At 43.0% G+C, this 27,081-nt stretch overlaps 1 protein-coding gene across 4 annotated transcripts in view; it reads right to left on the bottom strand.

Moving 5' to 3' along the window:
• Nucleotides 1-27,081, bottom strand: part of MBOAT2 (membrane bound O-acyltransferase domain containing 2) — a 110,629-nt gene that overhangs the window by 64,208 nt on the left and 19,340 nt on the right. The window contains exons 2-3 of one of the 4 annotated variants that reach the window (XM_036872969.1): nucleotides 7,382-7,531; nucleotides 2,433-2,510 (exon numbers count right to left, since the gene is read on the bottom strand). In XM_036872969.1, coding sequence (XP_036728864.1) covers nucleotides 2,433-2,510; nucleotides 7,382-7,531 — 228 coding nt within the window. Of the gene's footprint in view, nucleotides 1-2,432; nucleotides 2,511-4,759; nucleotides 4,866-7,381; nucleotides 7,532-27,081 lie in introns of those variants that run through there. The other 3 variants (XM_036872967.1, XM_036872968.1, XM_036872966.1) reach the window with 3 other exon arrangements.

The following is a 27,081-nucleotide window of genomic DNA, read 5'->3' as shown; positions in this document are numbered from 1 at the left end:
GAAATAAACAGAACTGTATTATACATAAACAATAACTTTAGATAACAGAGTAATGCTATAAGCCCCATCTAGTATATTTGAATGAAATTCTGAAGTTTGGACCCATTAAACATTTTAAATTAATGTAAAGGCCCAAGTGAAAAGGGGAAAAAAAGCATGTACGGATAACAAGAAAAAAAAACAAAAAGGAAAAAGTAAAGTCAAACAGAAAAACACATAGGTATAAACTGAAATTGAAGGGAGCTAAAAGAGATTAAAATACACACTTTCTAACTTAATTACTCACCTACTCTTTATTGCCAACGCTAGCAACTAACACGGCAAACCCATTTATAATAGCCTGCTCCGTGGATGGTGTCAAATTCTAAACACGGGCAGCATATATGCAAGTAGCACTTTCCTCCTGACCACTTATTGTAAAAGAGCAACAAAATCAACTGTACCCAGCTGTGTGTCTCTAAGGCTGCACCTTCCGACAGAATCTTCTATGACCACAGAAATCTTCTCTGTCTGCCCTGCCCAGTCCAGTAGCCACCAGCCACCTGTAGCTATGGAGCACGTGCCATGTGGCCAGTGTGGCTGAACGACTGAGCTTTAGATGTCAATTAATTTCAATCTACAGGCCACATGTGGCTAAGGGCGCCATACTGGACAGGGTCTGAAGCCTTAAAAGTTAACTTCACAGACTGCCGTTGCCTTTCAGAAAAAGAAACAATTTCCTTTGACCAAATATGAATCTACTAGCCTTTCCATTTAAAAGACTTTTGTTTACGCAGGGATACACAAGTTACCTGTTTTCAGTAATCTAACCAGATTTTCCTTCTTTTTCCAGATTCAAAACATACAGCTCCTTTTTCAGATATTAAAGATAGTATTGCTCTGAACCTGCCATCTGTATGAGATTTTATAAATAGGGTCATGATGGTATAAAAATTGCTTCAAATGATACACCATCAAAATATTTTACTCTTGGGCTTCCCTGGTGGCACAGTGGTTGAGAATCTGCCTGCCAATGCAGGGGACACGGGTTCGAGCCCTGGTCTGGGAAGATCCCACATGCCGTGGAGCAACTGGGCCCGTGAGCCACAACTACTGAGCCTGTGCGTCTGGAGCCTGTGCTCCGCAACAAGAGAGGCCGCGACAGTGAGAGGCCCGCGCACCGCGATGAAGAGTGGTCCCTGCTCGCCGCAACTAGAGAAAGCTCTCACACAGAAACGAAGACCCAACACAGCCATAAATTAATTAATTAATTAATTTTTAAAAATATATATATTTTACTCCTCTTATAAAAATTGAAATCAAAACACCAAGAACCTGGAGTACTGCAGTACAGAAGGGAGGGGGAAATCAACGCAGGTGGCACCAGTGGAAATCGAGGGAAGACATTGGGTCAAAACAGAGTGGGTGACCCATGAGTCAAACACCGAAGATGCAAAATAGAATGAGATTTGGAAAAAAGCTAATCGATTAGTTACAAGTCCATCATTCCTTGTACAGAACTCTTGGAGCCACATGTATGTCAGAATTCAGAGACACAGTGCACCGCAGATATCACGGAACACCCCCAGCAGGATTGGCCAGCAAGGTCTGCGGGTACCCGGCCCCCGAGTGCTCAACCAAGTAAGCGTGCACACCTCGACTTTCCAGTGCACATCTCTGGCCCAGACCTCCACACCACCTCCCCAGCATCGATGAACTGCCTCACAGACACCCCAAAGTCAACAGGCACTTATTCAGCAAGTACCCAGAGTGTTTGCTACATATGAAGCACTGTTTTAGATGACTATATACCTGTCTGAAACGCTTATCCCCTAGACATGCTCCCCACCTCCAGGGTTCTCTACACTCAGAAAACAGTGCCTCCATCTACCTGACTGTTCACACCAGGAACCTGGAGTCCTCCTGATACCCTTCTTCCCCGTCAATCACTAAATCCTTCCAAATGTACCTTCTAAATCTCTCTCCAATGTGTCAGACTCACTCCAACTCTCCACTGCTGCCACTCCTAGACTAAGCCAATAGTCCTTACCTGGAGGTGGTTATGCCCCCCAAGGGACCTGTGAAAATATCTAGAAACATCCATGGTTGTCACAACTTGGGGAGGAGGTACTACTGGCATCTAGTGGGCGGGGGCCAGGGAAGCCGCTAAACAACCTACAGGGCACAGGCCAGTCCCGCGCATCCAAGAATGATCCAGCCTAAACTGTCAGTAGAGCTGAGGTTGAGAAACCCTGCTCTAAGTAAACAGAAGAGTGCTGCATACCAAGGGTTTTATTTTTGTATTTATGACAGTTCTTGAAAAAGTGATCACAATTTACAATAATTTTTATAATTATTATTAAAAATAATAATTTTTAATGTAATAAAATTCTACTTGACCCAATTCTATTATGTTGGAATACGTATTATATGTGAATAAAGCGAGCACTTACGTGTGCATGTTCTCCACTCCTATTATGATCATGATACAGTAGGAAATTCCACTTTGTACAAGAAAATGTAAGGCATACCTGTAAAAAGTAAGAGCACTGTTAGAAGAGCCCACTCACAAACATCAGATTGAAATAATTTAGGCTAAAAAGTGCTTATCTATAACACACGACACTGCCAGATAAAAAAAAGGAAGCAAACCTCCAAAGCCTAAAATTCTGTGGATACCCTAGAGAGGGAGTCCCATCCCACAAGCCCCACAGGAGCTGGAAAAATAAGACAAAACCCCATAAAGCCACACTTGGGGCCCTAGCATTCCACGTTTACCAGCTACATGAAAGCTCTATGGGGTCCTGAGGCTCAAGGTTTACAGCTTTTTCTATAACTCAGGAACAGGGATGAAACGGAGTAAGAAACCTGGATTTCAGAATAGTCCTGACAGAACATCAGTTTTTGGCTTACCCAAACTAACTTCGTCGATACAGCTTTGTATCTGCAGTTATATTTTCAAGTATTACTTACAAAATAGCAAAAAATACTAAATACTAGAATTCACTTAAAAGCAGGTACACTCAAATTTATTTATTCTGAAAACATGATGGCTCAAGTCAAATAAGCTTCCTTATACAAATCCAGTCAATCCTTAATTTGCAGTAATCTATCTACAAAACGTTCTCACTGAGATGACAGTTTCTTCTAACGTTCTAATGTAGAAATCTACCATTAAATGAGAGAACTAACTTAACCACTCATGTCACAAAATTCAGGCAAAACATGACTCAGATCTCTGGTTTTAAAATCCATCCAAATTATCCCTAAGATTATGCATACATGTGCACACACACACACAAACACAAAATTTCCATCTTCTTTCCCCTTTGACGGCATAAAAAATTTTCAAATCATTGTATACAATTTAAAGTATTAATAAGTATCTTAAGCTATGATTAAAATTACTTTCTAACCTAATCATCAGAGAATAACAGGCACCTCCAATGTGGAAAAGCTACTTAATTTTTTTAAATTTTCCATAGAGATATTACAAATAAGAAGTAGGCTCCAAGGCAGGCCCATAGAAGAAACTTATTTTACTCATTGTACAAAGAATGTCTGTCAGTCTGTCTACTTGTCTCTTCCTCTGCCAAACACACACACACACACACACGCACACACACACACACACACACACACACAGAAACAATGTTGGCCTGGAATGCTACTATATAACCAAAGGACCAGGAGGCAGCAGAAAAACATATTTGTGTATAAACTGAAACAGAAAGAAGCTAAGAAAACATGATTAAAACACACACTTTTCAAATTAATTACCAGCTCCTATTTATTGCCAGCACTAACGGACTTCATGTGAAAATGCTGAAGTGGCCTGCTGGACACCTGCACAGGCTTTATTAATTAGAATAGAACTCATTAACGATAAATGTCTTAAATGAAAAAAGATTTTGAAGACTCTTGGGGAAATATCTTTCCTTTCCTACTGAATAAATTTCCTTGGAACATGAGGGATATGTGACAACTTAGAAGCTAAAAGTTCTATGCTTCAAATAGCGACGTGGTTCCTTCTATCACTTTGAGACGCCCACTCCCCGGGCATCGCCATTCAGGTGACAAGCTTAGCGATCTTCTGGAGGGCAATATGACACTCTGCCAGTTGTACAAGCCTTTGTTCCTGGGATAATATAGGTCTATCTGTACAGAGTGGACCTGCATTGCCCTCTATTTCACTGGCCTCCACAACAAGCATCAAGTTGCCTGTGCACTCAATCATAGCACTGGTGACTTTCCTCGTAATTTCCCATCCGCAGCTACTCTACTTGCCCTTATTAGAAAAATGAGCATAGTAAGTACACAGTAGCCACCTAGTACTTCTCAGGATTAAAAGATAACACACGAAAAGTGTTGACTGGGTTATCTGGCACACAGTACGCTTTCAAATATTAAGTATTATTAGGGAGGTAAAAATGCAAGCAAGAAGGTATCTTAGAAGTGTATTATAATCCAGCCCTCATCATTTTACAGTTGAGGAAACTAAGTCCTAACATATACCCAGTTAGTACCCTAAGTGACATTGAGACTCAAGTTGTTTCCTCCTGGGCAATTATCCACTGGCTGATTCTTCACAGGGTGAGCCGGAGTGGAACCCCATGGACTATGGATCATAATCTTTCAAACAAAACAATCCTTTATCCCCAAACTTCAGTTTGTTTTTAGATATCACATTTTACATATGTTGAATTTCAAATCACACTAAAGGCAGGTATAAAATTTATTTTTAGCAAAAAAAAAGAGTTTTAAAAAGGTTGAGAAACACCTCTTCGATTGTTCCACTGATCTTTACTGAATGTCCATTTTCCGAAAGGCACAGAACTGGCCACTGGGAATAAAGAGTCAGGGGATACAGTCTCTGTCCTCAGAGACCTTCCAGTCTAGAGAGAAAGACACACTTTAATACTGTATGATAAACTGAGGAAGAGATTGGATAAACATAAACATTTCTAATCTGGACCACCGACTGGACAATGGTAGCAACAGACCATAGTCACAATAACAGTCTTGACCCTGAGTAACTTTCCCTGCTCACAAGGAGCTGGCTACTGTGCTGAGCCCCTTTCTGCAGTATTACATCTTTTAGTCATCACAACCATCACTGGTTCCATTTTACAGATGAGAAAAGTGATGCTAAAGAGCCTGAATAACATGTCCAGTCACACGGCTGCCGCCGAGGCACCCAGAGTGGAATCCAGGTCTGTCTGGATTCAGAGTCGAAGCTCCAGTCTGTTACTCTACACTGCTGTCAAATAGCTAAATAAGTAAATAAAAGTATAAAGTAATTCTCAGTTAATAGAAACTTATAGATGATGGTTCAAAAAAAAACAAAAAGCTGAGGCCAAATACAAGTAGGTAAAATAGCCAATTATATTTAGACAACTCACTAACATATGTCTTCCAAAAGAGAAGTTGTCAAAATCAATAGGAAACAGGATTACCTTTGAGCCTAAAAAACAAAGTGCTAAAATGCAAATCAGAAGGATACGCTACTTCCCTACTCATTCCAATTAGCAGAGTTATCTTTTACCTGGCACAGAGGCACAAACAAACTCTTTTCCCAAAGAAAGGAATATAAAAATTTTCTCCTCCAAGAAAAGAACAGAGAACTCTATTTAAAAAAAAAAAAAAATCCTGGCTATCACATATAATTTGAAATACTTAGGACCACCTGACATTAAGGTGGGTTCCTCGGGACACTGTGATAAAGCACGTGAGAAGGCTTCACAGCAAGAAAGCACCCCATCGGTAAAGACCTCCCCTCTGGCAGTCCTCCAAGTCACACGGCCCCAGGAAACACAGCTGACATCTCAGTCTTCTACTCTGTGTCCACAGACTGCAACGTGAAGGGTGTCCCGGAGTTGGCCACTCTGGACAGCAAGCCTTCCCCGACCCCTCCTCAAAATATGCTGCCGAAATACACACTGAACACCAAGTATGTACGGGTGAAATGCGTAGACTGGGATATGCTTGAAAATACTCCAGAAAAATAAGTTGGAGAAAGAATAAAATAAGAACGGTAGAATTTTAATAATCGTTGAAGCTGGACAACGGATATAGGAGGGTTCATTATATTATTTTCTGTACTTTTGTATTCGAAAGGCTCCATAACACAAAGCTACATACACACACACACATACACACTACCCCCATGACATGATTTACAAGAAGTTTAAATAGAATCACCTGAGAAACCTAAGAAAACTCTGATGACATAAATTTGATGTTATCAAGGAAGTGGAGAAACCATGCCTAGATCTGATTTAAGAGATCCCATTGAAACCCCAAGGACTCCACACACACCTACCACTGGTGGGGCCTATCAGAGGACTGGTCACAGGGCAACATGGCAGAGACTGAATAAATTATCTCTGATTTTTCGTGAGTTTCTAGGACACATGTGGAATTGCCAGAGGCAGAAACTAGATTAAGAAATACCAGTATATTTCAACCCGCCCAAGAATCAAAAACAATCTCCTAGAACAAATGCAGAGGCATTGTCAAAGTCCAACAGTCCACAGCCCACAACAGAAGCTACTAAACCACAGATCAAGCGACTACATTTCCATCCTCTCAGGGAATTTCCATGTCCAACAACAGTCTGCCGAACAGCAAACCTAGAAAGCCTTCTCTGGGACTGTGTAAACATAGCAAATGAGCAAGCAGCATAAGCTCTCACTTATGAAGAAGGAAAATTCGGGAGAAATCATAGAGCAGAGGGTCCTTCCACTGAGCGTCTCTGCTGTTTCGTGGAGACACTGTGCTCTTCTCCTGATACCCTCTGTCACATACAACCACCGTCACCTGGGACGAACAGGAAGTGACAGTGTTTCTGGATTGATTCACAGCCCTGACAATTAAGAAGGGAGCTAAGTGAAGGAAACACACGTACACACAGCATCTGAAGGGCCATAAATAAAAGCTTTCCATGCTAAGTAATTCTTCCCCGCCGAAACCAACCAAACAAAAAACCTCTTTTGGCTAATGGCAGAATCTAAAGAATGGTAATAGAGTTCTATCAATGGGCTTTACCAGACTCTTAAAAGCCACTTGCACAGAAAGAAAAAAGCTATTTTGAATGGATCATTTGTCTTGGCATAAAAGACCTGCAAAACAGGTGAAAGAGCTACTCATGACAGAATAAAATGTCTTTATATTCTTTTTCTTCATCTGTCCTTTTTCATAAGTTATAAATAATAAATTGCCCTCTGAACCCCAGCTGAAGAGACAGAGCCCACTCTCCACTCATTTTTTTATATTAAAAATAAAAATATAAAACTTTTTAGGTAACTATAAGAACAAAACCCTACATAATGTATCCTTCTATACACTCAATTCACAAAGACGTCCAAAGTCTTCATTAAATATGATCAAAATAATTACTTACCATCCAAAGCAAAAAAGTGCAAGATAAAGGCCCAAAAGGGTAGCAACGACATGTCTTATAAAAGAGCTAGTTTTGCTTGAATGTAGGTAAGTTCGAAACCAAATGGCTGCTAGCAAGGCAAAGAGTTGGCACACTACAAAGTTGACCTGTAAAGAAAAATTAAAATTTCATATTAGCAACACAGACTTGAACTTTTCACTTGATGTTACATTTAAATTCTCAGGACAAAAACACCAAGGTTACAGAAAATTAAGATCTCCCAGTTTACTAAAGAAACAAAACAAAAATCGGGGCATCTTCCCAGGGATGACAGCCTCAAGTTCAAAGTGAAGGGCTGATGCACACGTGGGTGCTACACTTGGCAGGGACGCTGGCGCCCAGTGTGGGGAGAGGCCTGGGGGGGCCCCTGGAAGAATCTGGAAGACACAGGGATGCAGACGCAGAAATGGAAAGCATGGGGTACCCTATGGTTTGAGGGAAAGAGAAACTTATTTTAATGACTTGGGCGACCCTGTAACTGGTGGGAAAGAAGAGCTCTGAGTTTCTCCAAAACTCCTCTGGGTCAAGATCTGGTCAAGATCCCCAAGAGTCTGTAGAATGCACCCTCCTCCATTTGGAGTTCTGTACCATCCCTGGCGAGGGAGTCAAGGGGATGCTGCTGGTCTGAAACCACCACTGAAAGGAACCAAATGTCTCAGCTCTGGGGGCCTCAAGCACTGGTCCAGGAGGCAAGCAGGTGAATAAGAGAAAGGAACCTCCAGAAAGCCATGAGGGGTAGCGTTCACCCCCAAGGCCACCAAGGCAAGTTCTTAAATGTCCTCATAACTCACCAGGAACAACATCGTTCTCAATTTTCAGGAATGCATACAAGCTGGCAATAGTGCTGCGGCTCTTTTCTCTCCCTTAACATTACTTTTGCCCTTGCAAAATGATAAAATAAAAAACTACAAATAAGACTCTCCTGTGGTGTTTAAAGACTCAAGAAAAAGCTGCATTTCTATCTCTTATGAAGCAGATTCTCATAGAACGTTAAGGAACACATGCCTTAGAATCTACAAATACAAGAAAAATCCATTTGACATTAGGAACTTGTAAGAAACGCATTTAACAACAACAAAATCACTGTTGCAGGGACCTAAATTAGGAACAAATCACACCATCTACATGTCGATGCTGCCACAGATCCACAGAGATATCTCTGCCTAAAGACACAGACAACTATGTGCTTTTTCTTGCATTACAAGGAGAAAAACAGTTGAACATTGTTGTACATTGTCTGAGAGACCATTGTTCTTTGAAACAGCTAGACTTAATACAAGCAAAATGTCATTCCAACAGGTTCTAAGCACTTTTTCTCTCCTACAGGGTTCCAACAATATTTTTTTAATTAAGCAAAAAGTAGATATACCAGAAAAATGAATATTGACATTAATAACTACTCACATCTACAAAACTTCTTTCAAATATCTCATAACTAAACAAAAATGTATGGAGCATCTACTCTGGGCAAAGCATGGGAAATCAAAAAATGCATAAGCCCCGCGCTAGCCCTGGATGGCTTTAGAATCTAATGAAAAAAGCAAATACGTGCACAAGGAACTTCAACTCAGTTATTAAAGACTATACAGAAAGTGCTTTGAGGACACCCCAAAGGAAAGAGCATGAAGGGCTGACTGTCACAAAGTTGGGGACATAAGACCTAATGACAGCTGATCTCCACAAACATCCAAGGAGTCGCTCCCTCCCACTCCCTCCTCCTCTCTCTCTCTTTTCATATTTGTCTAACATAAAACCAAGTGTGAACTAATACAGAAGCATTCTAGAACCACTGACATACAGAATTTTGTATCTTTGTAAACATCCATTTCAACGTTGTCGTCTTACAGAAAATGAGACCAGATCTCACTCCAGACACTGAATCAAAATCTTTGGGGGCAGGCACAAAAGTCGATAATTCAAAAAGAAAAACACAGGTCCCAATAATCCTCCAGGTATGAGAACCACGGTGTTGGAAAATTAGAGAAAGGGCATTTTCAGCAAAAACAAAACAAAAACAAAAAACCCCAATGTGAAGGAAGCACTGAGGCTTGAAAATGCAAAGCAGCAGGGTATAGTGGGGACAGCGGGAGATGATGTCAGGATGGGGGTGGGTTCAGAGAGAGAGGGGCTTTGCATGTCGTGCCGAGGTGTTTATAGTTGAGCCCATAAGTGATGAAAAAACACCGACAAGGACTTCCCTGGTGGTGCAGTGGTTAAGAATCCGCCTGCCAAATGCAGGGGACATGGGTTCCAGCCCTGGTCCGGGAAGATCCCACATGCCGCGGAGCAGCTAAGCCCGTGCGCCGCAACTACTGAGCCTGCACTCTAGAGCCCGCGAGTCACAACTACTGAGCCCATGCGCCACAACTACTGAAGCCCACGCGCCTAGAGCCCGTGCTCCGCAACAAGAGAAGCCACCACAGTGAGAAGCCCGAGCACCGCAACAAGAGTAGCCCCAGCTCGCTGCAACTAGAGAAAGCCCTCGTCCAGCAACGGAGACCCAATGCAGCCAAAAATAAAATTAATTAATTAATTTAAAAAAAAAACCACCGACAACTTAACAGGTGACCCAAGCTCTGCTTCCGCAAAAGAAGGACCGGAATAAGGAGTGTGTAGCAACAGGGTGCAGGCCACTGCTGTTCCAGCCTCCTTGAGAAAGCAGGGCAAGGAGACGGAGAGGAAAGAGCCAGTTCGAAGGACACTCAGGCCACAGAGCCACCGGGACTGGCCACTAGACCAGGGCCTGAAGGAAGAGGAAAGGCCGCGAGTCATCAGTGGATGACGACATGAACCAGCGCGGGGAAGCGTGGGTCCTAGGGGAGAAAGAACCCCCCTCGAGCACGCTCAGTTTGAGAGTGTGCAGGGGGCAACCACGCTCGCTCAGACGACGTCTGCGAGGCGGGTCTGGAGCCAGCAGAGCAGATGCGAGTCTGGGAGCGATGGACACGGCGGAAGGAGAGCTGTGGACAGACAAGGGGGCCCAGGGCAGAATCCCACAGCAGGCAAGTCACAGCCGGGCCAAGTCACAGCGGCAAGAACGGGCACACTGTGCGTGGGCGGGGCAAGAGGAGGCTCGAGGGGCCATGGTCACGGTCAGGTCACAGGGCACAAGATCCAAGACAAGCCACCTACCTTGGCAACTGCACCTTTATCAGTGAGCTCGGTGAGAGCATGCCCAGAGCAGAAAGCCACATTTCACAGATGAGGAAGCTAAGTCCCAGTGTTTAGGTAACCCGTCCAAATTAATACGGCCTACGAGTAATTCATACGTTATCCACTAGGGGCCAGGACAGCTGTGCAGGAGACACAAGATGCGCGAAGCGGGATCCTGCTCTGAAAGCACGCAGAACTAGGGCACAACTGAAGCGCCAGGGCAGAGCCCCGGGAGCAGGTGCGATTAAGTGCCCCGACCTGGGGGGGCAGCCAGAGGCACAGCTGGTATCCGGGCCTTGTAACTGGGCTGCCAAGGAGAAGAAGGATTCGCCCGTCAGACGATGGTGGCAACTCCAGGAGGAGGGAGCAGCAATTCGTATCAAGAAAAAAACCCTGTAGGAAATCCAGGTGGGGAAACCCAGACTATCTGTTACTTTCCATGGGAGACAACAGAATGGGTAGACACCCAGATGTTCAAATAGCTGTTGTGAAAGGTCTTAAAGGTAAAACTTTCCCACATCTTAGTCATTCTTTCACGGGTGGGGTAGGGCTGGGGAGGCAAATGAATACTGTAGACGGAGATAGAGCAAGAAAGAACTAACAGACCTACAAGGCACGGACATCCATCACTTCACGGGCTGGCACTTTCCACTACTTCCCGCCTTCAATCCTTGAAGCAAGGTGCTACTTCCTCGAGTTTACTCAGCCAACTCAAGGTCACTTACAACACAGGTGAGTACCCCAGGCTCTAACCCATGTCTGGGTCTAGGCTGTTCAAGGGCTGCCTCTCTACTTCTAGAGAAGGTCTGAAGGTCCAACTTGATTGCTACAGGCAAGACCATATAGAGAATTTGCGATCCGCAAAATATGTCCATCCTAGCTAACAAAATGCCACCAAACGGCTACTTCCCACACCTAATACACACAGTAAAAGAGAAGCCATGTTGAGTTTGCGTACATTTGTTTTGGTTTGTTACAGGTCAACCCTTCGTACAAGCTTTCTTCCAAATGGAAAGAAATATAGACCCAAAAGACTTTATGTTCTCTTTTTCAACACCATTTTGTTGAAAATGTACCTATACAAATGACCTGACGTACCTTCAAAGAAGTGCCCCCAGAAATTTGGGAGCGGGGGGGTGGGAGGGGAGGCAGGGCACAGGAAGGGGAGAGAAGCAAGGGTGGAAAATCTAGCTAATTTAAGATTTTTTTAATTAAAAATTTAACTTTTGTGAAAGGTTGCACACAGAAGTACCTATGAAAGCAATTGTTGTACACCAACCAGAGGATGCTCTCTAAGGAGCACGTTCCACATGACGTGGTGAGAGAAGGATTTTCTTCGACACCAAATGACGTGGTTCAATCTCACAATTAAGTCAGTGTCCGGGTGTGCAGGGTGAAAGCTTACTGCTCAGCAATTTATGCCACTCCAAAGAAACAGCAACAAGATTCACTTATTTTTAAGGATATTCAAAGAAATTATTAATAATACCCCCAAACAAATTTTCAAAAGCATTTAGGGAGGGAAGGGTCCAAGACAGTGACATCGGAGGCCCCTCTGCTCACCTCCCTCCACGGACATACCAAACCAACTACACCTCTTATGAAAAAGTGTATAAACTGCCACCCATGCCACACAACAGTTAATTACCGCCACATCAGAACTAAGCATTCTATAATAAGCCAACAACTGACTTACAGTAAGTTGAGAGTGAAAAAACTTAAATTTCAAGGCAGCTCAAGACGAACAAATACCATACGATATCACTTATATGTGGAATCTAAAATATGACAGGGCTTCCCTGGTGGCGCAGTGGTTGAGAATCTGCCTGCCAATGCAGGGGACATGGGTTCGAGCCCTGGTCCGGGAAGATTCCACATGCCGCGGAGCAACTAAGCCCGTGAGCCACAACTACTGAGCCTGCGCGTCTGGAGCCTGTGCTCCGCAACAAGAGAGGCCGCGACAGTGAGAGGCAAGCGCACCGCGATGAAGAGTGGCCCCCGCTTGCCGCAACTAGAGAAAGCCCGCACTCAGCAACAAAGACCCAATGCAGCCAAAATAAATAAATAAAATTGATTCTTTAAATAAATAAAGTAATTCATGCTTCTTTTCAAATTTCCAAACCAAAACCTGAGCACCAGGATTTAAGACTGTAATCATCTCATCTCCCTACACTGAGTCTGCATCGCTAGCTTCATCCTACTAAATTTAATACGACGGCAGCCCCGTCTTACAGCATATAAGCATTTTCAAACGTGATTAGGCCACTGACACAGAAAAACAACTCTTTCAGGCACAGGGTAAATGAAACTCCACTCCTACTAGAAGCAACTTTGGTAAATTAAACTCATTTCATTCAACAACCACAACCTCCCCATAAATAGTAAAAGTGAATCCCAACCAAAACTTTGGGAAACAGGTTTCTATAAACTGCCATAAAAATCTACAGATTCGCCAAAAGAATAACATTCTGCCCAAAATTCAAACTGGACACATGAACGGAATTCTTCCCTGCATCCTCGTCTATCTTATCATTCTACCCAATTGGCTTGTTTCCTCCAAGGACACCTATCTTAGTTAACGGGATCACCCCGCTCCTCGAATAGAAACTATGGAACCGGTACTCATACTTTTGGGCTTCCAGAACACTTTTTAAATCAGTTCTATACAGCACTTGTCACTTACTGGCCTATTAGTCTGACTTTCCCTCTAGACTGTGAACTTCTCAGGGCTTGGGAACAAATTTTGTTCATCTGTGAATCCCTACCCATCCCAGACTGCAGCGCTTGGCTCCATCTGTGCTTTTAATTTACTGAAAGAGTGGAGGGAAAATATATGCTTCAAGAGTTTGCCTAAATAGTATAGACTATTACGAATTTAACAGCTCATATTTTATCTTCTTCCTTAGAGACTTAAAGCCTTAATAATAATTGCTCCAATTAGAAACTCCATAACAAGAAATAAGAAATAAATATGTAAGCATAAAGGTGCATTCTACTCAACATTCTGTAAACACTGTTTAGGTAGAAGAAAGCACAGACATGGCAGATTCTGCACTCATAAAACTTAGAGGTGGGCAAGAAGACACACAAATGAACTATAACAACGGTGGCGGCCAGGCAGGTTGGGAGGCAGAGGGCATGCCTCTCGGGGCTCCATCCTGCCTCCTGAATTACATGGCAACTGCCTACCCGAATCCCACATAAACAAAACACACTGGGTTTAGCCAGCAAAGCCCCGTGTCCACCAGGACAGGGCCGGCCCTTAGATACAACTTTCTCTCCTCTTCCTTCCCAGACAACAGCACAGAGAGCTGCAAGGCGAGAGCCCAGACATCCCCTAACCTCCTACTCTGTGCTAAATTTGACGACGTTAAAAAGAGCCAGACTCCCGGGGGTTCATTAACTGACAGATCCTGAAGTATATTCTCAGATCATCCACAGAAACCAAAAAGTAGTAAGCTTTTTCAAAGGCACCGAAACAGAAGCAGAAAGCAAGTGATTCAATCAAGACACCAGAGATTAAAAGGACACACCTCTTACCTACAAGGTTAATGAGAGTTTATTTAATTTCAGTCTTGCCATCTATGTAAGATTCCTATGAACTAAGAAGGAATTTATTTCTACCTGCTTGTAAAATTAAAAGGTGCTAGATTAATTGCATCCACAACTGCTAAATTATGAAACTCAAGTAAAGGCAATCTACGGAAATAAACTGAATCCAGATGAAATAAAGTCACCATACACACATCTCAAAATATCACACAGAGCACAGACACAAAGAAAGGGTTGATCTGCTTCACATCAACACCACTTGTCAAACGTACTCTGACAAATGACTGAGGAGCTCATTCCTAAAAAGGATAAAGGGGAAATAAATATAAGAACAAGGAACCATCTCCCCTTTTATTAGGAGCATTTGGGGCGAGAGAGAGAGAGACTCAATATTTATCTCTTAGGTGGTTACAAATAATATAAGCAAATCAGAAGACTTACTAAAGGGAAAAAGGAAGAGGAGTCTATATTCACAATGATGTAATAAACAAATCCTAGTACATCCATCCAAGAGGATATTACTTAGCAAGAAAAAGGAATGAACTATTGTGACATTCACAACATAGATGAATCTCAAAATAATTAAACTGAGTAAAAGAATTCAGAAAAATGAAGAGTGCAACTCTATTTATACAAATTTCTGGAAAATGCAAAATAATCCATAATGACAAAAAGCAGATCAGTGGTTGCCTGGGGATGCAGGGCAGGGAGAAGCAAGAGAGAGGTATTACTAGGGGACACAGGGAAACTCTGGGGTGATGGAGACGTGCATTATCTTTATTGCAGTGGTGGTTTTATGTATGGATGCATATGTCAAAACATTCAATTTTACACTCTAAAAAGGCACACTTTATTGTGCGTCAATTATACCTCAATAAAGCTGTTTAAATTTTTTTAATAAAAATAAATTCACATTGACCATCATTTGGGTTTAACTGAAAACCTTAACAATGTGATTGAGATTACCTTTGCTTTTGGAAAGATATTTCATTTCAGTTATATATCCTGCTTTGTGGACAAGCAATTGACATGCAATTTTGGAAGGAATACAGATGCGGAATACTTAAACGCCTGTATTTCCTCCCCATTCATCACTTTCACGGTTTAAAAAGCTGAAAGAATTTTAGTGAAAACTCCCATCGCTTCAAGTTTCTCACAGACAGCTTCTGTGACTCAATAAATGTCTGATTTTCAGAAAGAAGGAAAAGACCATCCAGTCCGACTTCCTCAACTTAAAGGAGGAAACTGAAGATTCCATCCTCTCCCAGGAATTCATGTCTACACTGCTGACACCTAACTTTGTAATTTTAATCTTGACCTCTCCACGGAGCTTCAGACTCGTTTTTCAGCTGCCCACTCAACCACCTCCTTGAACGATAATAAGTATCCTAAACTCGCTGCAGTCAAAAGGGTACTTAGTCATCCAGGCAACTTCTCCCCCAAATCTACCCATCTCAGCCAACGCACCAGCACAACTTCAGCGGCTCAACCGAACACCCAGCAAGCACCCACTCCTTACCAGCTTCCACGTCAAATCCATCCCTAAGTCCTTTTAGCTCTGTCTCCAAATTGCATGTGCCATGCATGCCCTGTCTCCATCTCCACTGCTGCCGCCTCTTCTTGCCTGGACGACCAAGCCCACAGGGGCTCCCTATGTCCCCTCTTGCCTCTCCAAGTTGGGCACCACACTACAGTCATGTGACCATGTCAGTCCTCCTCTTTCAAACACTCCAGCAGCCTGCCCATCATGGTCAACATAACATCTTAACTCCTTACTCTGCCCTCAAAGAGCCGGGCCCCGTTTCTAGCCTCATCTACCACTGTTTCTCTCGCTGGATACCTTTCAACGCGGGATCTTCCCTAACATACCAAATGCACCTCCGCCTCAAGGCCCCCATACCTGGAATGCACAAAATGCAGACACTTCACCCTTCACATCAGAACTCAAACATCATGTCTTCAAAAGGCCCCTGTATCTTGCAAGCTAAAGCAGCATCCCAATCAGTTTTTAACATATACCCTATCTCATTTTACTGACTTTACAGTACTCATCACTATCTCAAAGTATCTTATAAATCTGTTTACTTATTTATTATATTTCTAATACCCATTCGTTCATTCATTTCTGCAATGACTATTAGAAGCTTTAGTCCAAATAAGAATAGTGACTTAACTTGAAAGCATTCATATCCAGGGGCCTAGGTGCTACTGGGTAAAAAGCACCCACCCTAAAAAAAAAAAAAAAAAAAAAAAAAAGTCAATTTTAGCTATCCTATTAATTACACAAGGCTTCAAATGATGCAAAGAACTCACTTTTCTCCTGGGCTACCTCATTATCGTCAGATTTCAGTTCAATACAATACCAGCTTACAAATATGTTGATTTGGTTTTGCAATTACATTGCCTCCCATCAAAAATAGTACACTTTTCAATAACAATCATGTCAACATAAAAAGTATTAACTTTTAATGATTAGCTTGGGATCTGAACACCCTGCCTTTGGAATATTTAGCCATTAAGCATTTAAACAACACATTATCTGAATGAGCCAATGTAAGCATGTTTAATTTCTTTTTTTTTTTTTTAGAACTTTTAAAGGTTTCAGACACTGCTACCCAGAAAATCACAATTGATCATTATGCCTGTTAATGTCATGTAGTTTGAATTATCCTATAGTAAATCATTAAGATAATCACTAGAATGTACATTTCATGAGAACAGGGATTTCTATCTATTTTGTTTACTGTATTCCTCAGCATCTATTTCTGACATATGATCAGCACGTAACACATGTGTGTTAAACACTTGCAAACTCATATTTTGTTTTATCTTATTCTGATCGCCATATTATTCCAAATTTATGTGTCATCTCTTCTTCCTATTGTTTGATGTTATTTGAATACTAAGCAGGAGCTAAAAAGTAACTCTTGTATCTAAATCACAGTAAGAATTTGACCTCCAAACTCTGCAGTGTCATCTGGTAAATCAATCACAAGAGATCCACCTGGGTCCTGCCACGTAGGCTGTCCTGGAAGGCCAGACTCCACCAGTCTGATACACTGACTGAGCCAGCAAACTGCTAACAAGTTTCTGCTCTCGGGCTAGGAAGGAAGCCACAGCTGGCAGACCATCTGTACAACACAGATTATCAAATATTTACACCAACTCCGAGGTGAATATTAAGCAGCACCACAGAGCTGATAAAGTCACATAATTAAGTCATCCAAGGCAGCGATTTCGACTTATAGGAGGGGAGTCTCTTGAGGTGTGTCACAAGAACGTATTACTAATGAAAATTAAAGTAGTCAAGTTTGTGAACAACTGACTTTAATAAAGTTTCTCCTCAAAGGAAAAGGCAATCGAGATGCAACTAGTTTGCTGGGAACTACACATATCAAAGAGCACAGAAACGGGACCATGGTGAATGGCACCAAGCGTATCACAGCAGGCCGATGGCTGTGGGTCTAAAGTAAGCAGCTCATTACTACCTAATAAACCATAAACACAAATCCCTGCTCTGGCCCTGACCAGGTAGTCTCTGGCATTCATTACCTCTTTATGCAATAGTTTCTTAATATGAAAAAAAGAATACCCTCTATCTACACTTCTAGATTATGAAATATACCAAACCCCTCCAATCAAACATGATACGTACTTCTGATCCTTGACCTGACATGGTCTGCCTAGCTGGTCAGCTGGTTCAGACCCCATTAGGGGAGCTCCACTTACATGAAGTATCTAGAATAGTCACACTCATAGAAACAGAGAGTAAAATAGTGGTTACCAGGGGCTGGAGGAGAGGGGAAACAGAGAGTTGTTTAATGGGTATACAGTTCCCATTTTACGAGATGCAAAAGTTCTGGAGATCTGTCACACAATGATGTGAATATACTCAACATTACTGAATCATACAGTTAAAAATGGTTAAGATGGTAACTTCTATACATTTATATATGTTATCACAATGTTTTAATTTTTAAAATTACTTTTTAAAATAAATAAATAATCGAGAATGTCTTCATTGAAAGACACCGTAAGGAAAATGGAAAATCAAGCTACAAACTGGGAAAAGATATTTTACAATACATATAATGGAGAAATAATTCAAATCCAAAACAGAGAGAACCTGTAAAAATCAAGATGAGAAAGGCAAACTACCCAATTTAAAAACAGGCAAAAGACAGGACTAAGCATTTCACAGAAGAGGAAATACAAATGGCCAGGAGCTATATGAAAACACACTAACCTCACTCGTTCAGGAAAAATGAAAATGAAAATCACAAAAGATCTTTTCATACCCACAAGACTGGCCAAAATTTATTAACCTGGTAACAGCAGGAGCCAGGTGCTGGTGTGGATGAGGAACAAAAGAACTTTTAATACACGGTCGGTGGGAGCGTATTCTGGTATAACCACTCTGGAAAACAGTTTGCCATTATTTAGTAAAGTTAAAGATACAATCTCCATGACCATAAGGCCACCAGTAGGGAGATAAACTTAGAGAAACTCTTGCACATGTGACAAGGACACATGAAGAAGAATGTTCAGTGCAGCATTGTTTATACGGTAAGAAACCGTAAACCATGCAAACGTCCTTGGACAGGAGACCACAAACAAGTGAGAGTATATTCACACTAGTCCAGAGTGAAAATGTACAAAACACAGCTACAGCTACCAATGTAAATAAACATAACCTGATGGAAAAAGCAAGACTCAGAAGAAAACACACAGTATGAATCATTTACATAAAGATCAAAATCAAAACTGAGCAAAACTAAACGTGATGTTGTTACAGATACACATGTTTGTGGTTAACACTATGAAGAAAAGCAAGGAAATGATAAACCCCAAACTCTGGAAACCACTCCTCTCCTGGATGAGCCCTAAGAGGGGCACCCAGGGAGGTTGCAAAGGTTCTCCTGAAGCTGGAAGCATGAGGGAGGGTCTCACCATCCTCTAAGAGTACGTGGTGCTGGTACACAATCTCCTGCAAATCTGATTTTTATAAAAACTCCCCAGAAAAGGGAAGACGTACTGGTACAAAAAGGATCTAAAAACAAGTAAAGAGCTTTGGGGGAGAAAAGGAAAAAAGAAGGAACTAAAAATTCCCCCAAATTCTTCACTTACTCCATTTTCTAAGTGATAATGGACCAACTTCTATGTATATAGCAACTTAACACTTAAGCCATCAGTACCGCTGGTCAAATGTTACGTAATTTGATGTGTAACTGTCAAAGACCTTTAGAAAGCCCTATTACGGCGCCAAATAATATAAATCCCTCAGTCTCCTCTCTTCATCATCACCAGGAGAGGAACCAAGACAGGAAAGCCAGTCACCCGCACTGGTCACAGGAGAGGGAGCGCAAGCAGGAGGGGTCCAGAAGGGGCCACAGGGCCGGCGCTCTGCCCGAGAGAAGACAAAAGCCACAGCCGCGGCCGCGTCAAAATCCAGCTTGCGGGAGGCCTCCCACTCCTGCTGGCTTCCCTCTAAGAAGGAGGAAATGTAATGCGCTGCACGCTGGCTGTCTCCGAGGCCCCCAGAATACATGTACACAGTTCCTCGGGGAAAAACCTAAGACATGCAAATCAAATTCTGAATTTTCCACTGCTCAACTGGCCGTAAAAGCTGGGACACAGGGCTACTGATGCTGACCAAAATCACCATTTCTTCTTTTTGTTCACGACGCTCTCAGAAAGGACATTTGTTTGATTTTAGTTTTTCTCATCATTCTGATCAAACTACCACAGGCTCTTTATTCTACCGAACCAAAGTCTTAGTCTGAAAGCACAATGGAATTCTTGAATTGCATCCTGAGCCCTGCCCTCCATCCTGAACTCTAGACTCATGGTCAGTGGTCTACTCAGCATTCCTTCTTCAGGTCTAACAGGCTCCCTAAGCTTAACACGGCCAAAGGAGACTCTCTATCCTTCCCTTCCCACGCTCCAAAAGCCATATCGCCCCTGGAGCCCCCATCGTTGACCAGCTGCTTAGGCCAACCACGCAGGACAGGCGTCGCCCCCGACTCCTCTCCCTCACGTACATCCCTCACCAGTAAGTCACGGCAGCTCCTCCTTCCAGGAGCCCCCGGGCAAAGCCGCTGCTCACACACCACGCTCTGCTCCCCTGGTTCTCCTCTAGCGCTCCACACACTAACAAGATCTTCCTACAGGGAAACCAGATGAGCTAATTCCTCTGTTCAGCTCAGCAGACGGCCTGCCCCCACGTGCGGGCTGCCCAGATGCCCTCTTCCAGAGGACGATGTGGAGAGTCAGGGTAGAAAAGAGAAGCGTCCATGGAGAGCCCTGATGAGCACCATCTCAGCCAGGTGACAAGGCTGACGTCAACAGCGCTAAGTCGGGTTGAAAGACGTGCCCTGGTTATGACGTGATGGAAGTGACACTGCACCTCTGTGCTCTGCTTCCCAGACATCCACCAGCCAGACCTAGTCTTGAGGAAAACTCTGGACACACCCCACCTGAGGAGCTTTCTACAAAATCCCTGATGACTCTCAAAGCTGTCAGGTCACCTAAAACAAGGGAAGTCTGAGAAACTGTCAGTCCAGAGGAACCAAAGAAACATTGATGACTAAATGTAAGTGGAAATATCCTGCACAGGGTCCTGGGTCACAGGCAGGACCTTGTTATGGACTGAATATTTGTATCCCCCCAATTCATACACTGAAGCCCTAACCCCCAATGTGTTGGAATTTGGAGATGGAGCCTTTGAGATGTAATTAGGTCATGAGGGCAGGGCCCTCATGATGGGATTAGTGCCCTTATAAGAACAGACACCGGAGAGGGAGCTCCTGCCCTTCTCCCTCCCCAGACACCCAGACACACACACACACACACACACACACACACACCAAAAAACGTCCACATGAACACACAGCAAAAAGGCAGCCATCCGCAAGCCAGGGAGAGAGGCCTCACCAGAACCTGACCACACTGGCACCCTGATAAGGACAACTGTGATAAAAGACCATTCTAATGTAACACATTAACAACAGGAAAAAGTGAATGTGGGTTATATGGGAACTTTCTGTCTATCTTCACAACTCTCTGTAAATTAAAAGAGTTCTAAAATTAAAAGTTAATTAAAAGGGGCTTCCCTGGTGGCGCAGTGGTTGAGAGTCCACCTGCCAATGCAGGGGACATGGGTCCGATCCCTGGTCCAGGAAGATCCCACGTGCCGCAGAGCAACTAGGCCTGTGCACCACAACTACTGAGCCCACGCACCGCAGCGACTGGGGCCCGCGCACCTAGAGCCCGTGCTCCGCAACGGGAGAGGCCACCGCAATGAGAGGCCCGCACACCACAGCGAGGAGTAGCCCCTGCTCACTGCAACTAGAGAAAGCCCGCGCGCAGCAGCGATGACCCAATGCAGCCAAAAACAAATAAAATTTTTTTAAAAATTTATTTTTAAAAAGTTCATTAGGGCTTCCCTGGTGGTGCAGTGGTTGAGAGTCTGCCTGCCAATGCAGGGGACACGGGTTCGGGCCCTGGTCTGGGAAGATCCCACATGCCACGGAGCAACTGGGCCCGTGAGCCACAACTACTGAGCCTGCGCGTCTGGAGCCTGTGCTCCGCAACAAGAGAGGCCGCGATGGTGAGAGGCCCGCGCACCGCGATGAAGAGTGGTCCCCGCTTGCCACAACTAGAGAAAGCCCTCGCATAGAAACGAAGACCCAACACAGTCATAAATAAATAAATAAATAAATAAATAAAAAAGAACGTGAATTTCTAAAAAAAAAAAAAAAAAAAAAAAAGTTCATTAAAAAAAATCCAATGGCTTCCTATCCTATTTATATTCTAACCAAATTCCTGCCAATCTCTTTCAACTCAACATCTAACAGTCTGGTCTACCATGATCACCTTCACAAGGGTTAGTCACACAAGAAAATACATATGCATTTGTCAAAACTGACCAAACTGTACACTTCAGATCTGGGTATATATGTTATACTTCAATAAACGTTTTAAAAAAACAGGATTGCCAAAATGAGAAATTTGATGACATGAAAATTACCCTTGAACTTGGTGGCTTAAAACAATAATATACCTTTTGCTCTTGAACCTGCAATCTGAGCACGACTAGGAAGGGAGAACTCATCTCCGCTCTCCTTGGCATCAGCCAGGGGCTGTAATTATCTAAGGCTCACTCACTCTCAAGTCAGCTTCACATGGCCTGTGTGCCCTGGGCTTCCTCACAATACGTCAGGTGGGTTCAAGGACCAGCATTCTGAGAGAGAGAGACAGACAGAAAGAGAGCCACACACACCCACAGCAACAGAAGCTGTAGCCTTTTAGTGACCTAACCCCCAATGTCACACAGCATCCACTGTACTCTCTCAGCTGAAACAGTCACAAACCTCGCCAGGTTCAAGGGGAAAGGAAATAAATCTCATCTCTTGATAGGGAGTGACAAGTACCAGAAATATTGCTGTGACCACTTGTGGAAAATAAAATCTATCATAGGTTGGAATATAAAGTTGAGGGAAGTCTCCAAAAGACTCAGGTAGCAAGAGAGACAGAATTCACCCAAGAAATCAGTATCTAATAGATAAGAGTTCCAGGAAGAAAACAATGACAACAACAAAGAAAACACAAGGAAGAAGTTATCTAAGAAGTAATTCCAGAGGATTTCCCAGAGATAAAGAACATGAGTCTTCGATCTGAACAAACTTACCAAGTATCCACACAGACACAATGTGAAATTTAAGAACATCAAGGAAAATGGAAGATCCTACCAGTCTTCAAGAAAGAAAATCAGGTGAACTGCTCGTTAAGAGAATTAGACTAGCATCAGACTTCTCATCAACAATACTACACGCTGAAAGATAATGGCACGATATCTTGAAAGTTATAAGGGAAAGATATTTTCAACCTAAAGTTGCATGAAGATAATTTCTAATATATAAAGAGGCAGAAAACTTACTTTCCATGTAGTCTTTCTTGGGAAGTTACTTGGAGATGCCCTTCAGCAAAAGTAAAAGTCTAAACCAAGAAAGAAGGCAAGGATTCAAGAAATAATGAGTTTGGCTCATAGGTGCAGTAAAAGGAAGCTGCAGAATGCAAACTGTGCAGTAGGCCAGTGGAACAGTCACCCCACATTTGAGATGGAAAGTGAAAGACTCTAGAAGACCACTATCCAAGGAGAGAAAGATAAATTCTCGAAGTGCAGATGTTATCCCTAAGGGTGTGGAATTCAAATTCTATGTTAATAATATACTTTCCAAATTTCTACAATGGGCAAGTATTGTTAATTCTAATAACAAAAAAAAATTTATATAAAGAAAATTTTTAAATAGCAAATTTAAATGACAGAAAACTATCTTTAAAGAGTTTTAAAATTTGCCTGCTTCTCTGCCTAAAATTAAGTCTTTGGAAGTTTTTTTCCTCCCCAAAGAGAAACAATGACCATTAAAATCTTACGCTCCCCAGCCCACAAAACAAAGAAAATAGTTTTCTTTCCCATTTAACTGCCAACAAAAATGATCAGTTTTTAAGGGTTCCATTCTGTGTCCTACTAGAAGTGATTTACCAAACAAACCCGTAATTCTAAAAAAGTTATCCACTAAATAGTAAATGCACAAAAAAAATTTTAAAAAACCTTTCCATGATATACTTTTTTTTTTACTTTATTGAAGTACAGTTGATTAACAATGTCATGTTAGTTTCAGGTGTACAGCACAGTGAGTCAGTTTTATATAGATATGTAGATAGATATTCTTTGTCAGATTCTGTTTCCTCATAGGTTATTACAGAATGTTGAGTATGGTTCCCTGTGTTATACATTAGGTCCTTGCTGGTTATCTGTTTTATACATAGGAGTGGGTATGTGTTAATCCCAACCCCCTAATTCATCCCCCCCCCATTTCGGAAGTAACCGACTATCCAAAGCACTTACTGGCACGTGTGCACATAGCCGTGGGAGCCACGCAGCACAAGTGTCACCAGCGCTGGGGTCTAGTCCAAAGCCTGCCACTCACCAGCCAGGAGGCCTGGGAGGCACCAGGCAGCTGTGCCCTCGCGGTCTGTCTGCAGCCAGAGCCTCGGGGCGCGGTCAGGAGGGGCAGTGGAGTGGGTGGAGCGATGAGAATGAACAGCACGTGCCCAGCACAGGTGGGCGCTCACCGCGTGCCGGTGATGTCACACCATCTGCCCGTATTCCGAAATGTCATTCGTTGAGCAGTTAGAACGTGCGAGGCATCTTACATCCTCCATTAACTGAATAACACTCCCAGTAACCTGGAAAATACTCACTATTCTCCCCATTTTAAAAACAGGAGCTCAGAAAATTACTATTTTCCAATACACAAGTGCTAATTCTGGACTACGGGGCTGAAAGCGCCTGGCGTGTCCAGGGCCCGTGCGGGTGGTGTGCTGCAGGGACCCCGCCAGGGCCACGTGCTCCAGGCACACCCCTCCCGGGGAGGCAGGGGGACTTCTGGGCTGGCACCCACCACCCCCCACCCTGCAGCCACGGGGAGGCGCGCTTGCCCGGATGTTGAAGACCAGACCTGATCTTGAGAATGTGCCATACGACATTTTAATCTGCCAAGTGAAATCATGACTGGAGAAGCCCAGGGAAGCCCCAGGGTAAAGAAAGAGAAAGGCTGTCTCTGTCAGAGTTAATGCAGGTAATATTCGCCACAGTGAAAAAGGAGCACCAACATCATTACAGCCTTCACCGTGTCACCACGCGCCGTCGGAAGAGTATGTGACAACGCTGTCAGGGCACAGAAACGGCCGAAACTAAAGCATCGCTAAGGACAACAAGGAGCTTGGATTCAAGGACACCTAATGGGGGAGGCAGACAGGAAAGGGCTAACGACTGTCTACTAGTGACATCTGCCCTCTTCTTAAACTCTGTGAACATATGCACACCTTTCCATAAAACATTCACTTACTGTTCATATTGGGATATATCAAAAAAGACCTCACTGGGTATTTCAATAATAATTTCTCCTACTTTGTCCTTGCTTTTTTTTAAATATATATTTATTTATTTTTGGCTGCGTTGGGTCTTCGTTACTGCGCGCGGGCTTTCTCTAGTTGCAGCGAGCGGGGGCTACTCTTCGTTGCGGTGCACAGGCTTCTCATTGCAGTGGCTTCTCTTGTTGCGGAGCACGGGCTCTAGGGCACGGGATTCAGTAGTTGTGGCACACGGGCTCAGTAGTTGTGGCTCACGGGCTCAGTAGTTGTGGTTCACGGGCTTAGTTGCTCCGCGGCACGTGGGATCCTCCCAGACCAGGGCTCGCACCCGTGTCCCCTGAATTGGCAGGAGGATTCTCAACCACTACGCCACCAGGGAAGTCCCTGTCCTTACTTTTTAATTAGAAACACATCCTAACATGCGTAAACTATCCGTCACTCTGCAGGAGCCTAACTTCTTTACCACCAGCTATGAATGTGAAGAAAAGAAACCTAGCGAAACCTAGATAAACTGAAACATTTTGGGTGTGTGCTATTTTGTTTAGCTACTTTCTTTGATGAAGCAGAAATTGTTTCAACTACTATTGTTAAAAATCTTAAATATACATATATTAGTCCACTTTCCTTTCTTGGTATTCACTCTTTCTTATCTCCTCCTTGGTCTAAAAAGAATTTAAAGCAGATTCCCTTTTTCTGACTCCAAAACCCACATTCTTTCCAGTAAGCCATTCTTCTTCTCAAACAAATATCCATTCACTGACTGCTACAAGCCAACACTAGCTAGTCTAGCATTGGAGATTCAAGAGATAATGAAGAGTTCCTTCCACCAAGAGCTTCCAGTCTACCCTAGTGAATAAACATTAAAGAAAAAACAAACACCTATTATAGTCCAGTACGATAACTGCTATAAGTAATGACATGCACAGGTGTTATAATAATAATGGCTAATAGGTATTCAGCATTTGCTATGTTCCAAACTCTTTACAGAGAAAATATCTTACAGAAGTCCTCCTCACAATAGGTACTACCTGCTTGGGGGACCCTCCGTTGCCCGGGCCTCCTGTTTCTTCTGGTGCAATGCTCCCCCCTCCCCATCCTCCCCATCCTCCCCATCCTCCCCATCAGAGGAGGAAAGACTTCACTAAACCTTTGGGGCTTTCTTTAGACCTGCCAGCCTCAGCCTGCTTCACTGTGTGGGAAGTTAACTGGGGAAGTTGCTCCTTCTGGGGAACCTGCAGGCGCCCAGCTCTGCCTGTGTTGGAGGAGTTAACCTAACTCAGGAGTAAAGTACTGGGAACTCCACGGGGCAGGACCCCTGAGTCACACCCTCCAATTCAGCTTTCATCAGTAAGGCTGACAGTTTGATCCACGTCTGACTCGTATCTATCTCTCTCTCAGCCAGGGCTAAATTTGGCAAGAAAGGGTTATTAATTACTAGAACCTGAAAACGCCAACATGATCATTATCTCTATTTTATATATGAGGGAATGGAGGCTTCTACAGCTGAGAGAGGTTAAGTTTCCTTCCTAAAAAGCGGCAATATCACCATTTGAAACCACTGCCTCGCAACAAGAGAAAAATAAGTTCCCAAACTGGTATTGCATTAAGCTTAAGCTGAAATTCCAAAAAGGAAAGAGCAGTTAATGCTAAAACAGGTCATTTGTTCTATCATTTGCTGCTGTAAATTATATTCAGTTAGCATCAAGAAATTAAAATCTAAAAAACACATATCATCATCAGATTGATAGTTCTCTAATATAATAGACAAATCCGTATTGAGCACCTGCTATGTGCCAGGCACTGCTCCAGGCACTAGACAGTGGAAAAAGAAAAAAAAAGAAAGTCCCTGCTCTCATGGAGATTACACTTTAGTGTGAGAGAAACAGACAATAAACAAATAAATGTATAATGTCAAAATGTACAAAAGAATGTAAGGTCGATATTTTAAAAAATAAGACTGACAAAGAGCAAAATGATAGGAGGTTCTATTTTGGGGATGGGGAGACCAGAGAAGGCCT

This window comes from Balaenoptera musculus, chromosome 13 (assembly GCF_009873245.2).
Source record: "Balaenoptera musculus isolate JJ_BM4_2016_0621 chromosome 13, mBalMus1.pri.v3, whole genome shotgun sequence".
Classification (NCBI taxonomy): Eukaryota; Metazoa; Chordata; class Mammalia; order Artiodactyla; family Balaenopteridae; genus Balaenoptera; species Balaenoptera musculus.
This window is presented reverse-complemented; position numbering and strand designations above follow the sequence as displayed.